The 15,874-nt window shown below is 44.5% G+C and overlaps 1 protein-coding gene across 1 annotated transcript in view; it reads left to right on the plus strand.

Annotated features, from left to right (window-relative positions):
* Positions 1-27: 27 nt before the first annotated feature.
* ERCC5 (ERCC excision repair 5, endonuclease) overlaps positions 28-15,874 on the plus strand; it is a 61,497-nt gene continuing 45,650 nt past the window's right edge. Inside the window, exons 1-4 of the mRNA XM_061133384.1 lie at positions 28-417; positions 7,450-8,050; positions 11,481-11,607; positions 15,329-15,424. Coding sequence (XP_060989367.1) covers positions 7,573-8,050; positions 11,481-11,607; positions 15,329-15,424 — 701 coding nt within the window. The 5' untranslated portion in view covers positions 28-417; positions 7,450-7,572. The remainder of the gene's footprint in view (positions 418-7,449; positions 8,051-11,480; positions 11,608-15,328; positions 15,425-15,874) is intronic.

The following is a 15,874-nucleotide window of genomic DNA, read 5'->3' on the forward strand; positions in this document are numbered from 1 at the left end:
CAGGTTTTTTTTTTTTTTTTAACCTTGTCTCGACCATTTATTTACTTTGTGGTAGCCGCTTTCAGGGCACAGATAAGTAGTAGATGCCCAATTAAGGGGCACGCGCGTCTTGGAGGAGCAGCTAAGATTTCTTTAAAAAAAAAAAAACCCAAAACAAAAACTGCCACCATATCCTCCGCACGTGCTGAGAACAGGTGTAAAACACGATGAAAGGAAGGTGTTGTCCATGACATCGGACGATCGGTCGCCCGGCACGGCCGTCTGGGCGCTGTCCCCGCGCGCTCCGATGGGACGCGAGACGCCGGCCCCAGGGTAACCCGAGGCTCGTCGCGGGCCGCGCGCTGGAAGCTGTGATCCCGGACCCGGGCCTGGCTCCGCCGCGACCGCCGCGGCCCGACTCCACCGGACAGGCCAGAGGTACCTCGGGCGGTGGGCCGGGGTCGAGGTGGCCGCCGCCGACCGTGCGCCTTGCGCGCTGGGCCCGGGGCGGGGGGCAAGTGAGCGCAGCTGGGCCGGGCCTGCCGCCGCCCACCTGCTCTCCGCGGGGCCCGGTGGTCATCCGAGTGGACGCCCCTGCGTGGGGACCGGCCCTCCGGGGAAGAAGTGGGCGAAGACCTGGGCCGCAGGGTGGAGGGAAGCGTCCGGGAGAGAAAGGACGCGTCTTCTCGGGAACAAAGCCCGGTTTGGAGGGGCAGCGGGGACACCGGTGGCCCCCCGGCCGGCGCGGCGCGAGCCTTCGCGCTACGCTCGGCTGGGCCCGGGCCCGGAGAGCGCGGTGCCCGGGCCCCCACCCCGCACGGTCCGCGCGGTCGCCAGAGGGGTCCCGGCCAGCTCCGACCTCGTACCGGGAGCCTCCTCCTCTCCCCCTTCCGCCCTTCTCTCGGCCTTGTCGGCTGCCCCCGCCCCCCTCCCCAAACTCCGATGGGCCGGTGGCCCCGCCAGCCAAAGCCGGGGCCCGGGCAGGGGTCAAGGCGAGGGTTTTCTGTACTGTTTTCTTTGGGGGGCAGTTAACATTAGTAATCGTATCAACTCGTGCATTCAGAAACGCCAGTAGGGGCTTCCTCTTAGCCCGGGGACAGGGCTGCCTTGCACCCCAACCCGCCCCGCGCCCCCGGGCCCCCGCGCGGGCTGGAGGCCGACTGCGCGCGAGTGAAGGGCGGGAGGAGGGCGCGGAGGCCCGGGGATGTCGGGCGGCTAGGGCGGGGGGTCGCTCCGTGCTATTTCCTGCGGGCGGGCGCCGCCTCAGCCTCCGCTGGCGGCGGCTGCAAGCGGCAGGCCTGGGCCACTGTCGTCTTCATCCCGGGGGCCTCCGAGCCTGGTGGCGCCGCCAGCTTCGCAGAGAGGGCGGTGGGGCCTCCGATCGCCTGCCCGGGAGCAGGGGCTCGCCGCTGGCCGGAGCGCGCGGAGACCGCCCCCCCACCCCCACCCCCCCCGCCCCCCGGCATCCCGCGGAGGCGGGCGCCTCAGCCTGGGCTGGGGCTCCGGTCTGAGCGAGGACCGGGCAAGGAGGGCGTGGGGAGGAGGCTGGAGAGGGGAAAGGACGGAGATCCGATCCCCTGGGCTTAGCGCGTCTGGCCCTCTGGCGTCTATTCATTACATCCTTAAGTCCTTCGCTGCCCCTTGTTTCAGCGGCCTCGGGCAAGATATATAGATCCCATTAGTTGTCCTAAGTGGAAGCCTTTACTGGAAGAAAAGATACTTCGTTCTCTAAGCAAACCTGATGCTTAAAAACAAGGATTTAAAATACAACTAGTAAAAGAGTGTAATGAGGCCATGAATAGTGGATTTCATAGTTTGTTTTACAGAGCAGTTCCTTTCAGTGACGAAAATTGTTCCCCCAGCGGTGCATTTGAAGCTGGCCATTTGATGAGATTTCTTTTACACGGAGTTAAAGGGTACTTCTGTTAGCTTCCCTGGTGGCTCAGAGGGAACCAGGGAATGTGGTTCCTGCACATTCCTGCCTGCAATGTGGGAGACCCAGGTTCGATCCCTGGGTGGGAAAGGTCCCCTGGAGAAGGAAATGGCAACCCACTCCAGTATTCTTGCCTGGAGAATCCCATGGACGGAGGAGCCTGGTAGGCTACAGTGTACGGGGTCGCAAAGAGTCGGACACGACTGAGCGATTTCACTTTCTTTCTGTTGCTTCTGATAGGACTTTATGAATAAATCAATAAGTCCTGAAGCTTAGGCCCTGCAATCATTCTTACCAGTAAATCTTCATAGAGCTTGGCGTCCTTTACTGGATGAGGGAACCTCCGTTCTCACCCATGAGAACCTGGGAGGAGAAAGAGTCCCCTTGCCTAGAACTCCAGGTCCTGATTGCCAGGGCCACTCCTGGTAAGCCCTCCTGCAATCCAGGCTCCTAATGCTGGGCTTACAATAATGCCTAGGATGGTGCAGGGGCTTAAATATATATCTGTTGATGAGACTTTTACAAATCACCCTGGGGATAGAGTAGGTCAGGAAAACCAGATTTGCAGGAGACAGACATTCATCATATAAATACACACGATCTAGAATTGCACCCTGGTAAGACCTGTGAAGGCTCAGGGTACAAATCTGCCTGTGAAGGCAGAAGACTCCTGTTCCATCCCTGGGTGGGGAAGATCCGCTAGAGAAGGAAATGGCCACCCACTCTGGTATTCTTGCCTGGAGAATCCCACAGACAGAGGAGCCTTGTGGGCTACAGTCCATAGGGTCGCAAAGAGTCGGACACAACTTAGCAACTAAACAGCAAAACACCTGTGAAGGAGAGGTACTGAGTTTGTACAGGGTCGCCTGGTCTCACTGAAGGAAGGAAGCATCTGGCAGAAAGTGATATTTGACTGACATCCAAGTATGGCCTTCCCAGGTAGCTCTAGTGGTGAAGAACCCACCTGCTAATGCAGAGGACATAAGAGACTCAGGTTCGGTCCCTGGCTTGGGAAGATCCCCTGGAGTAGGAAAGGGCAACCCACTCCAGTATTGCCTGAAGAATCCCATGGACAGAGGAGCCTGCAGGGCTACAGTCCACGGGGTCGCAAAGCGGTGGACACCACTGAAGCAACTTAGCACACAGCACACGAAAGATAAGGGGAATTAAGTAAATAAAGGAGAAGAGGGAGGAGATAGCATTCAGAGAAAGGAAACATGGTCCATGGGGAGAGGAGAGTGAGGTGGAGGTAAAGAGAGAGATCACGCCAGGTTTGCTGTTTGTTCTAAGAGCAGAGGGTTTTAGGCAGTGGAGTTACATGATCACATATGTATACACGGTTTACTTTCCATTATTTGTACACAGGTCAGGTTAGAAATGTCAATGCATGGTAGTGGACAGGGAACTAGGAGCAGAAATAAATTGTTTATAAAAATACAGGCAAAAGAAGATGTGATGATATCATGTGAGGTGAAGGCCATTCAGTGGAGGGACAGACTGCCCCTCTGTACCTAGGCATTTCCTGAGGCTGTGATTACAATCTAATATATGAGTTGACCTCCACCATGAGTCTATAATGAGTAATAATTTGTGCTTAGTTCATGTCTGAGAAACTCTGAGGATGCAATAACACCCGCGCCCTGGGCTTTATGGAGCTGTCGCTGTCATGTGCAGAAGAGACGTGGGTCAGACAGAGAAGCCGGGTGGGCTGAAGGTCATGGGGTCCCAAAGAGTCAGACACGACTGAGTGACTTAGCACGCAAGTACAGGTAAATAATGAGGAAATCAACAGCAGCAGGGTTTTGGTCCTGGGGTTTGGATCATCTTCCTCTTCTGTGTGATATCTTTTGGTATTTTGCAACATTTTTCTCTAATTTGTTTTACTTAGGTGATAAAATTTATAAATATGACAATTTTTCAAAGAGAAATTTCTTTCTTTTTTTTTTTTTTTAAAAAAAGATATTTATTTGGCTCTTCCGAGTCTTAGTTGTGGCATGTGGGATCTAGTTCCCTGATCAGGGATTGAACCTGGAACCTGGGCCTCCTGCCTAGGTAGTGTGGAGTTTTAGCCACTAGACCATCAGGGAAGTCCCTCAAAGAGAAATTTCCATCAATCGTGGTTCAGGTGAGAAAGTTTTCATAGCACTCCCAAGTTTTACTCTTGGCTTTGGTTGACAGTCAATAGACAAACATGTCCTTTTGTTGATGATCTTTGTTGTTGTTTTTTTTTTTTTTTGGTGAAAGTGCAACAAAAAAGATCATTCTTGTGAGTGACCATTATTTAAAAGCAAACAAACTCCAAACACAAACAAAACCAGACTGTTACACTCTTATCAATCAAGTGCTACGGTCTTTCTGGTCTTATTGATACACAAATGCAGTGATTTCCCTTTCTTTATGTTTCTTGTTTTTAAATAAAATTTTATGAGAGTCTGATTGCTTTCCAATGTTGTGCTAGTTTCTAAGGTACAGCACAGTGAATCACCTATACACCAGCATGTCCTCAGTCGTGTCCAACTCTTCGTGACCCCGTGGACTTTAGCCCCCCAGGCTCTTCTGCCTGTGGAGTTTATTTTCCAGGCAAGAGTACTGGAGTGGGATGCCACTTCCTACTCCACGAGGTCTTCTTGACCCAGGGATCGAACCCAAGTGTCTTGTGTCTCCTAAACCGGCAGGTGGATTCTTTAGCGCCACCTGGGAAGCCCATACATAGACATAAATTCCCTCCCTTTTAGACTTCATTCCCATTCATCCTGATGTTTCTGATAAGAATATTCTCCTATTCTGTTGCTGTTCAGCCGCTGTCGTGTCTGACTCTTTGTGACCTCATGGACTGCAGCACGCATATATATTCTCTTATATATGTTCCAGATTAGCTTTGTTCAGACATCCCCACCCTGCTGCACAGAGAGCTGGTCCCATAGGCAAAATTCCATTTAATCTGAGGAAGGAAGCTCTGTCAAAGCAGAGGCTAAATCTGAGATGAAGAGATAACAGGGCAGGGCCTGGAACATTTCTGTCTACCCTGACCCACCCGGCCGGCCCCCCACACCCTTATTCACTGCCCCTTAGCATGGCTGCATGCTCTGAGTAATGTCCCACCCTCCTGCAACCCACCCGCAGAACCCCAACCCAGAAATAAGACCTTTCTCTATTCAGCACTTCCTCTATTCCCCATCACCTCTATTCCACTTTTAGTGAAAGGCATGAGAATAACAGAAAAGAATTAGGAAATGCTTTGCTAGTAGGGAGCTATATTCAATATCTTGTGATAAACCATACTGGAAAAAGACATGCAAAAGGTGTGTGTGTGTGTGTGTGTGTGTGTGTGTGTGTGTGTGTGTGAGCGTAGCTGAGTCACTTTTCTGTACAGAAATTAACACAACATTGTAGATCAACTGTACTTCAACAAAACTTTTTTAAAAAGAAATGCTTTGCTAGGGCATTTGCTAAGAGAGTAGCTTCAAGTTTGGCCTGTACGACCTCAGATACACAGAGCTTCTTCTCTCTCTCTCTCTTTTTTATTACTTTCATTCATTTATTTTATTTTTGACTGTGTTGGGTCTTCATTGCTGCGTGAGCTTCTCTCGAGTTGCAGAGCTGTTCTCTAGTTGTGGTGCATGGCCTTCTCGTTGCGGTGGCATCTCTTGTTGCGGAGCAAGGGCTCTCGGCGTGTGGGCTTCAGTAGCTGTGGCTCGCAGGCTCTAGAGCACAGGCTCAGTAATTGTGGCCCATGGGCTTAGTTGCTCCCTGGCCTGGGATCTCTCTGGTTCAAAGATCGAACCCATGTCTCCTGCAGGCAGCTTCTTTATTGCTAAGCCACCAGGGAAGCCCTACCCAGAGCTTCTTTTTGAATTTTCCTCCATCATCACATCAGGAGACGAGGAAGAAGGAAAAACCGTCAAAGCTTCCTGTCGAGAGATCCGCTCCTCCTAGGATTTCTACAGGCTATAATTCATTGTGGTGATGGAAGCAGTTTTGAGATATGTATACACCATGTGCGTGTGCATGCTAAGTCACTTCAGTTGTGTCTGACTCTTTGTGACCATATAGAATATAGCCCGCCAAGCTCCTCTGTCCATGGGATTCTCCAGGCAAGAATACTGGAGTGGGTTGCCATGCCCTCCTCCAGGGGATCTTCCTGACCCAGGGATACAACCTCCAGTCTTTTACAGCCCCTGCCTTGCAGGTGGATTGTCGACCACTGAGCCACCAGGGAAACTTATACACCATAAATTCACCTATTTATTTATATCTATCTATTTATGTTTATTTCTTTATTACTTATTTTGGGAGAGCACACAGGGAAATGGTTGTTTATTTAAGACAGAAATGAGGCAGAGATACACACCCGGAGAGAAAAGGCTTGGGCATCTTCTCTAATGAGGAGGAGCCCGGCGCGCCTGTTTAAAGTGTACAGTTCAGTGTCTCTTACTACATTCACAAAGTGTGCATTCATCATCACAATCAGGGAACATTTTCATTCCTCCAGGAAGAAACCCCATCACTCCCAATCCCCTTTCGCCTCACAAGCCCTTAGGTAATCCCTAATCTAATTTCTGTCAGCGTGGCTTTTCCCAATCTGAGCATTTCATATAAAAGGAGTTACACGCTCTCTGGTCCTTTGCAACTGGCTTCTTTCACTTAGCATAATGCTTTCAAGGTTCATCCATGTTGTAACATGGATCAGTATTTCGTTTCTTCTTATTGTCCAATAGTATTTCATTGTATGGATAGACTACATCTTATTTATCCAGTCATCAATTGATGAGAATTGGGTTGTTTCCTTTTTTTTTTTTTAGCTGTTTTATGAGTAGTACTGCTCTGGACATTTGTGTGGACAGATGTCTCCAGTTCTCTTAGATATATTCCGAGGAGTGAAATTGCTGGATCATATGCCAACTTTATGTATAACGTTTAAGGAACTATTTTCCAAAGTCACTGGAGCATTTTGCATTTCCACCAGCTTTGTATGAGGATTTCAGTTTCTACACTTCATCCTCGATCCTTATGATTATCTGTCTTTTTGACTCACTCCACCTGGATCAATATGAGGTCGTATCTTATGTGGTTTTGATCTGCATTTCCATGATGGCTAGTGATGCACATCTTTTTATGTGCTTATTGATCATTGCTACATCATCTTTGGAGAAATGACTGTGCAGATATTTTGCCCATCTTGAAATGGAGTCATTGGTCTTTTTATTATCCTATTTGTTGTTCAGTCACTAAGTCGTGTCCAGCTCTTTGCGACCTCATGGACTACAGCACTCCAAGCCTCCTTGTCCCTCACTATCTCCCAGAGTTTGCGCAAGTTCATGTCCACTGAATCAGTGATACTGTCCAACCTTTATTATCCTAAAACATCATTTAAAAATAATTTTTAACCAGATGGTGAGGGATCATGACTTAAGCGTATAGTAGTTGTGAAATAAATATTTATCGAATGCAGGCCTATGAAACACTTAGAATATGTGTTTGCATTTTGCAGTGTCCAGTGGGTTGTTGATCTTTCTGTCTCCTCCCTCTTTCCCTAGGAGCCCGTTTTTGCAGCTCTCACGTTTTTGCAGAATGCTGTAAACGATTGTCACAGCTGTTTCTCAAGAAATAGAAAGCGTGGCACCCTCTTCCTCACAACAGAACTTTCATAGTTGCGTTCAATGCCTAACGTTGCAGAAGCAGAAGGGGCAGATGATTCTGGAAATGGTGAGCACAAGTCCGAGAGACGGTCTCCCGAAGAGAGCCTTCAAGGTGCCGTTCAGTCTTTCTGCACCCGCGCCTCTGGAGAACCCCTGGGTCCCAGAAGAGATGGTCATTATCCGTGGAGCTGTCCAGTGACCCACACTCGGGAGAAGATTTACGCCATCTGTTCAGACTATGCCTTTCTCAACCAGGCCACCTCAATCTATAAAACTCCAAATCCAGCCCTCTCTTCTTGCCTCTCCGATAGTACCTCTTTATCTGCAGCAAATAATTCCTCAAGGTACATTGGCATCTCAGCCAGTACGTCGGACATCATCTACAATGAAGAGAACAGCTTGGAGAACTTATCCAGCAGCCTGGGCAAGCTACCTCTAGCGTGGGAAATTGATAAATCCGAATTTGATGGAGTGACCACGAATTTGAAACACAAATCAGGTGAGGAAGGAACCTGGATGTTCCCAAGTGAAAATAAGGAGAAAGCAAGCAATATCACTTGTTTAAACTTGCAATTAGGCATATTTTCCTGTGATACAGGAGACCCAGTTCAGGAAGATCCCCTGGAGAATGGAATGGCAGCCCACTCCAATATTCTTGCCTGGAGAATCCCCATGGACAGAGGAGCCTGGCAGGCTACAGTCCATGGAGTCACAAAAAGATGGACACAACTGAGTGACTAACACTTTCATTGTGTTTTTTTTTCATCATCAGTACAGTTCAGTCGCTCAGTCGTGTCCAACTCTTTGCAGCCCCATAGACTGCAGCACGCCAGGCTTCCCTGTCCATCACCAACTCCCGGAGCTTGCTCAAACTCATGTCCATCGAGTCGGTATTTCATTATAGTTTAAAAAAATAACCTTGGGTGTAAGACACTTAGTTCATTAATGTGTTGCCATTGGAAATTTCAAACTTAACCCTTGTGTTTTGAGAGCTTGGGCCAAATCTGAGTGCTGTTTAACGGAAGTATTACAGATAAGCACTCAGTAATTTAGAAATGGGTAATGAGGTAGCTAGAATAGCACAGTATTTAGTTTTGCAGGGATGTGAATTCATGTTTCCCAATTAAGTATCTAGTTTTCTTTGTTACTATATAACATTCTGACTTTTCTGTTGTTGTTAAAAAGTTTTGAGCACCCAGCAGGGTGTCCAGGTACCACCGAGTAGGTTGCGCACTGCACAACGTAAGGGGGTGCAGTGTACCATCTTCACTGTCGCGATGCGGTGGTTCTGGAGCACAAACTAATGCCCTTCATGTCTTTCTTTGGAACTCACAGTAAGACTGGAATTTTATGAGGTAGGTCCTGTTGTCTTGATTTTATGGGTGAAGGAATGGAGGCACAGAGGGGATACATTTTGGGATATACTTACACAGCTAGAAAGAGGCAGAAGTCAGGTTTGTATTATTTCTTGGCTTTTCAGATCATTTTGTAAAACCTCTGTCCATCTGCTTGTTCATCGACAAAATCAACTTGTTTCACAGACTGTTTTGTGAATTTGTAAGTCTTGGGGAGTCATTGGAATTTCACTCTGTGTCTCTACTTGTGGGTGATTGGTCTATAATTTTTTTTTTTTTTTGGTAATATCTGTTCAGGTCCCCTAAGACATGTTGGGAAGTGTTCTTTCTTCCTGTTTTCTGAGGGGTTTTCAGAGGGGTAATAACAATCTCTAAATACAGTTATGGGGTTGTCTTAATTCCCATTGGTTCTGTCAGTGTAGTCTGTGCATTTCATCTACATTGTCAAGATGCCGACATAGAGTTGTTCCTAACAGTTCCTTTTATCCCTGTAACACCTGGGGGTCTTTAGTGATAACTCTTTTTTCATCCCTGATGTTGGTAGTTTGTGTTCTCTTTCTTTCTAGCGGTGGGTGTATCAGCTTTGTTTGTCTTTTCAAATAACCAGCTTTTAGCTTTACTAATTTTCTGAATTGTCTGTTTTTTGTTTCACTGATTTATGCTCTTTACTGTGTTGTTCCTCTTATTTTGGGTTTACTGTGTTCTTTATTTTCTATCCTCCTGATGCAAGACTTTTCTGTGTAAGTATTAAAAGCTCTAAAATTGCTCACTAAGTACTGTTTTGGGCTTCCCTGGTGGTTCTGATGCTAAAGAATCCTCTTGCAATGCAGGAGACCCAGGTTCAGTTCCTGGGTCTGGAAGATCCTCTGGGGGAGGAAATGGCAAATCACTCCAGTATCTTGCCTGGAGAATCTCATGGACAGAGGAGCCTGGTAGGCTATAGTCCTGGGGTCACAAAGAGTCAGACACCACTGAGCAACTAACACATTCACTTCGAGTGCTGTTTTTGCTGAAGATCATAGATTTTAATACACTTTATCTTTAACTGTCATTTAATTTGAAGTATTTTCCAATTTATCTTGTTATTTCTTCTTTGATTAATACCTTATTTAGAAGTATGCTATGTTATTTCCATATATTTAGGGCTTTTCTAAATACCAGTGTCTAATTTAGTTCCATTATGGACAGAGGACATATGACGTCAGTCTTTTTAAATTTTTTAATTAAAGTATAGTTGATTTCCAGTGTCATGTTGTTTCAGATGAACAGCTCAGTGGTTGGGTTATACATATACATATATATTTTTCAGATTCTTTCCCCTTACAAGTTATTACAAATTTTTGAGTATAGTTCCTTGTGCTATGCAGTAGGTCTTTATGGTTCCAGCTGGTTTTGGGTGCCAGATGGTTTCACTGTAGAGCATCTTGAATGAAGAAAATGGATCTTCTTCCACGTTTGTTTTCTAAACATGTATCTCTATAATCTACATTTTCTAATTTATGACTGACTCATGAAAATGAAACATTGGCTTTTTTTTATTTTTTATAGCAGATTGGTTTGGTTTAAAATGTAACACGTGTGAGAGATTTTAAAGTGCACCTAGCTAGGACTTCCCTGGTGATCCAGTGGTTAAGACTTTGCACTTCCAATGCAGAGGGCACGGGTTGGATACCTGGTCTATGAACTAAGATCCCATGTGCAGTGAGATCGAAAATAAAAATAAAGATATAAAGTGCACATAACTATCTGAAATGTTCATGGTGTTTTAGTGAAATGAGGCTTGGATGTTCATTAATAATATTTTAATTTATATTATTTTTTGACTGGGTGATCCACTGAATGGAAACAAAAAAGTCTAAAAATCAACGAGTATAAGAATTCACTTTTGTCTTCCTTTGGTGAGGCTCCCAGTTTTCCCTCCCCGCATAGATAACCACTGTGTTGTCTTTTGTGTCTTCTGGAGAATGTGTGTGGTGTCTGCGTGTCTGTCTGTGCACACATATATTCCTACTTGCACACAGAAAGGAGACTTTGTTTTCCATTCTGGCTCCTGGTGCTAAAGTAGCATTTTAATAATGTACTTGTATTCATCATTCTTAATTCATTTTGTGGTCTCTGTAGGCCTGGAGCTATTTTTAAACATCACATCATCAGATTATTGGATCTGCTGCTTTTACTTTCTCAACAGAGTAACGTTAATGTGGTTTTATTATTTTATGGAAAGGATTCATTTTCTGGAAATTGGTCTTGTTAAATATTTTACCCTTGCTAATTTGATTTTCTAGATGTGGCTAAGCATTTTGTGATTGATTCTTTTGCTAGCTAAGTGACTAGCTCAGGAATTAAAATATAAGAACCTGATAGGAAATAACATTCATGGTTGTTTAAATGTGTTTTTATTCTCTATCCCTTTCTTTAAAGCAGTAGGGTGTTCTTGAAGATACATGTGGTTTTTCAATATGTTTGCGAATAGCATTGTTAGACCTAGCTACTTTGATATTTTGTTACATGATTAATTGTATTGCTTTGGGAGCTTGCTTCATCTTACCTCATTTTTATACTCTTGTGTTCCAGGCAATGGAAAGAAGCAAGTTTCCAAGAAAAAAACTTCAGATAAGAAAGGACGACATCAAAGGGAGTGGCCTCAGTATTCTCCTCTTGAAGATATTAAGCAGCGGAAAGTATTAGACCTCAGACGATGGTAATCGCTAAAAATTGACCTTTTTTACCTAACCACAGTACCTCTGTCATACTTAATGAAGTTAACAAATATTTGCTTAGTATCTCATTTTTGGGCTTCCCTGGTAAAGTGGTAAAGAATTCACGTGCCAATGCAGGAGATGTGAGTTCGATCCCTGGATCAGGAAGATTCCTCTGGAGATGGAAATGGTAACCCACTCCAGTATTCTTCCCTGGAAAATACCAGGGACAGAGGAGCCTGGAGGGCTCCAGTTCATGGGGTCCCAAAGAGTAGGACGCGACTGGGCTGCTGAGCACACACACAGCGGCCCTCGTAAACCGGAAGTTAGATGTAAAGACGTGATGAATATTTGGGGGGCAAGAATACTGTCATGGTGACCTTGCGTCCTTCATACTGTATCCCATCAGAAAGTATGTGGAGTCTGCTCATTCGGGATTAGAGGCTCTAAGAGTGATCACTGGATTAAGGGGGCCACAGCCTTAGCCACACTGTCAGATTCCTTTCTTCCCTCTGCAGCCATCAAGTCATCACACTGTTGACATGGCATTGAGCTAACATCTAGATAACCATCAACTTTTCACCTAGTGGTCACCAAACCCACTGATGACCCCTGCCTGAATCCTGTTATAAAATGGAGATTTTTTCAAAATTCTGTCCTTCTGCCTTTACTAACTGGCACTCCTTTAATGAGAAGATCTTCCACTTAGCAGCTGGGGCTATTTGGTGGCTTTAACATAGAGTCCCTATTCTAAAGAAAAGGATGTTTAAGCCGTGATAGCTTTTAAGTATTACTAATCTGTGACTGGAGGTTTTAAAATTTCTTTTGTGTGATGTTTTAGAAATATTCGATTTCTTTCTCTTATTTTATAAATATTGGACGCTTTGCTGTGGGCTGAGCGCAGAGAGGCAGAAAACAGGACTTTATTCTCCAATCTAGTTGAGAAGAGAGAAAAGTGTAAAATATCTCAGGAACTTGGTCAGATGATGGGTGGGTATAAACACGAGAGGAGGTAATGATCACTGAAGCGCTTCACTGAGGAGCTGAGGCTTAAGAAAGGAAAATGAGGAGGTAGAGAGTCTAAAGGTCTTTGAATGGATGGTAGGAAAGTGTCTGGCAGGTTGGTAATGAAGAGTAGACTGGTCTGTCTGGAGTGAGGTTCAGAGCAGCTAAGAAACTTACCCAACATCACATGGCAAATATGTAGATCTTGCCTTGAAAATGAAGAGAATTGAATTCCAGAGTCCTAGTTCTTTCTTTCTAACAGCTTCCACAGTCTATTTCTTAGATGTCAGGCTAAGGATTTAGAACTTTTTTCTGGGGTAGAGATAATCCACTGATGCTTTCTTAACAAAAGCATATCTTACAAAGATAAACTGGTAGACTGTATTGCAGAAGTGACACAGATAAAAAACATTAATTTTAGTTTCTTTGGAGCGAGGTTTTATGCATTTTGTTCTGAATCCCTTTGACTTAGGATTTGTTATAACCATATATATGAGTAATTATTCTTAATAGTGTAACATAAGGCCATAAAGACTTGGATGAGGAAAGATAGATGTGAGAAATAACCTAAGGGGAAAAATTACCTGGATGACAACTGTATTTCCTGGAGAATGTTATAAGATTAGAGATGGAATGGAAAGACCCACAGGAGATAGTAGAATGTTAGTAAAAGTTTTAAGCTGGTCATGAAGAAGACCAGTAAACAAGTTTGGACTGATGAAGAAGTATGAAAAATCTTAACAGTGCCTAAACTTGATCCCAGGGATTTGTGAAGACGTGTGTAAGATGGAGGAGGGAGATTGAACCATGAGAGTAAGGTCTTTTTACTCCACTCCTTCCCTCAAACCCATGAAAACAATAACAAGATGAAAAACAGGAAATCCTCTATCTTCCCTGAAACAAAGACATAGCAACGTCCCCAAACCATCAGCTCTAATACGTACTCATCAGATCCCATACGTTCTGTATTAACAGAGGAGATACTGAGACCTCATAGACTACTGCTGGCCTTGAACAATGCAGGTTGCTCTACATTTCAGGTGACATCCCCGAACCGTTTGGTGACTCTGGTTAAATCTTGGGGTATGAGCCGTGGAGTGAGAGGGGAAGAATCTGAGTTCTTTGAGGAGATCCAGGTCAGCACTACAGAAATGCATGGAGGGTTGCAGAAAACACTGTGCTGATCGCTACTCTATTATCGTACCCCCTGTATGCCAGCTGAGGACCCTGCCTCTAGGGATTTACAGGAAAGGCGATGCTTACAGGAGGGCAACACAGGCCACACACCTCCTGATTTCAAAACATGTTACAGAGCTACAATAACCAAGATGGTGTGGTACCAGCCTAAAGACAGACATAGGCCAATGGAACAGAATTGAGCTTAGAAATAAACATTCACGCAAATAGGCAAATAATCTGCAAGGGTGCCGAGACCACACGATGGGGAAATGATAGTCTCTTTGGAAAATGGTGCTGTGATATCCACATGCAAAAGAATGAAACTGGACCCTTACTTCACGTCATACCCAAAAATTAACTCAAAATTGATTAAAGACCTAAATGTAAGACCTAAAGCTATAAGATCCTAGAAGAAAACATAGGGGAAAAGCTTCATGACATTGGATTTGGCAGTGATTTGGGGGCTTTCCTGATAGCTCAGTTGGTAAAGAATCTGACTGCAATGCAGGAGACCCCAGTTCGATTCTGGGTCAGGAAGATCCACTGGAGAAGGGATGGGCTACCCACTCCAGTATTCTTGAGCTTCCCTTGTGGCTCAGCTGGTAAAGAATCCACCAGCAATGCAGGAGACCTGGGTTTGATCCCCGGGTTGGGAAGATCCCCTGGAGAAGGGAAAGGCTACTCACTCCAGTATTCTGGCCTAGAGAATTCCATGGACTGTATAGTCCATGGGGTTGCAAAGAGTCAGACACGACTGAGTGATTTTTCACTTTCACTTTCTGGATTATGACACCAAAAGCACAGGTAACAAAGACAAAAATAGACAAATGGGACTACATCAAACTTAAACATTTCTGTGCACCAAAGGAAACAATCAATAAAGTGAAAAGGCAGCCTACAAGGTGGGGGAAAACGTTTGCAGATCATGTATCTGATACGGGATTAATATCCAGACAATATAATAAATTCCTATGGCTGAAGTTGCAAATAGTCATACATGTAGCTCAACTAGGAGTTTGCTTTGAAATTTTAGGAGTTGACATCTAAATTTATATATCTGTAATTTTTTTTCCATTTGTCTGGGTGATATTCACTTTAACTAGTCGTACTTAGCCATCATTCTTAAAAAGCGTGATTTATTGTTATGCATTTATAATGCATGCATGCTCAGTTGTGTACAACTCTTTGCAATCCTGTGGACTAAAGCCCTCCAGGCCTCTCTCTTCATGGGATTTTCCAGGTAAGAATACTGCAGTAGGTTACCATTTCCTCTTCCAGGAGATCTTCCTGACCCAGGGATTGAACCTGCATCTTCTGAGCTCCTGCATTGGTAGGAGTGTTCTTTACCACTTGAGCCAGTTATGCATTGATAATGTGTTTAACAAATATGAAAATACTTTAAGTGAATAAATATTTAACATTGGTTTAAATGATCAAAGTTTTCATTATGCTAACACGCTGAGTTGCCATGAGTGTTCTGTTTCTGTGTGTGTATTTTGTGTTTATTCAAGTGAAGAAAGCAGTCTTTTATTTTTTCAGGTACTGCATAAGCCGACCACAATATAAGACTTCTTGTGGCATCTCCTCATTAGTTTCTTGTTGGAATTTCTTATATAGCACAATGGGAGCTGGAAAGTAAGTATGATAATTGATTACTATCTCTAAACTCCAAATTGAGAAGTTACTTGGTGTTGCTTTTGCTATAATGGAAGATTTTGAAATATAGAATAATGAAAGATTTTTAAAAATATTCTTTTTTAAAAAATGTATTTATTTATTGTTTGCATTGGGTCCTAGTTGTGATGCAGACTTAGTTGTCCTGCAGAATGTGGGATCTTAGTTCCCTGACCAGGGATTGAACGCACATCCCCTGCATTGCAGGTGGATTCTTAACCACTGGACTGCCAGGGAAGTCCCTATAATGGAAGATTTTTAAGAACAGAATTTTTAGAAATTGGGGGAAAACTGCCATATTTTGTTTGAAACCTTTTAGCTAAAAATATATGCATGCATTGTTTTTGATAAGATAAAAGTTTTAAATGTTAGTAAAACTGTTTGCAAATGAGACAGACATAGTAACACTGG

Source organism: Dama dama, chromosome 30, assembly GCF_033118175.1.
Source record: "Dama dama isolate Ldn47 chromosome 30, ASM3311817v1, whole genome shotgun sequence".
NCBI classification, from domain to species: Eukaryota; Metazoa; Chordata; class Mammalia; order Artiodactyla; family Cervidae; genus Dama; species Dama dama.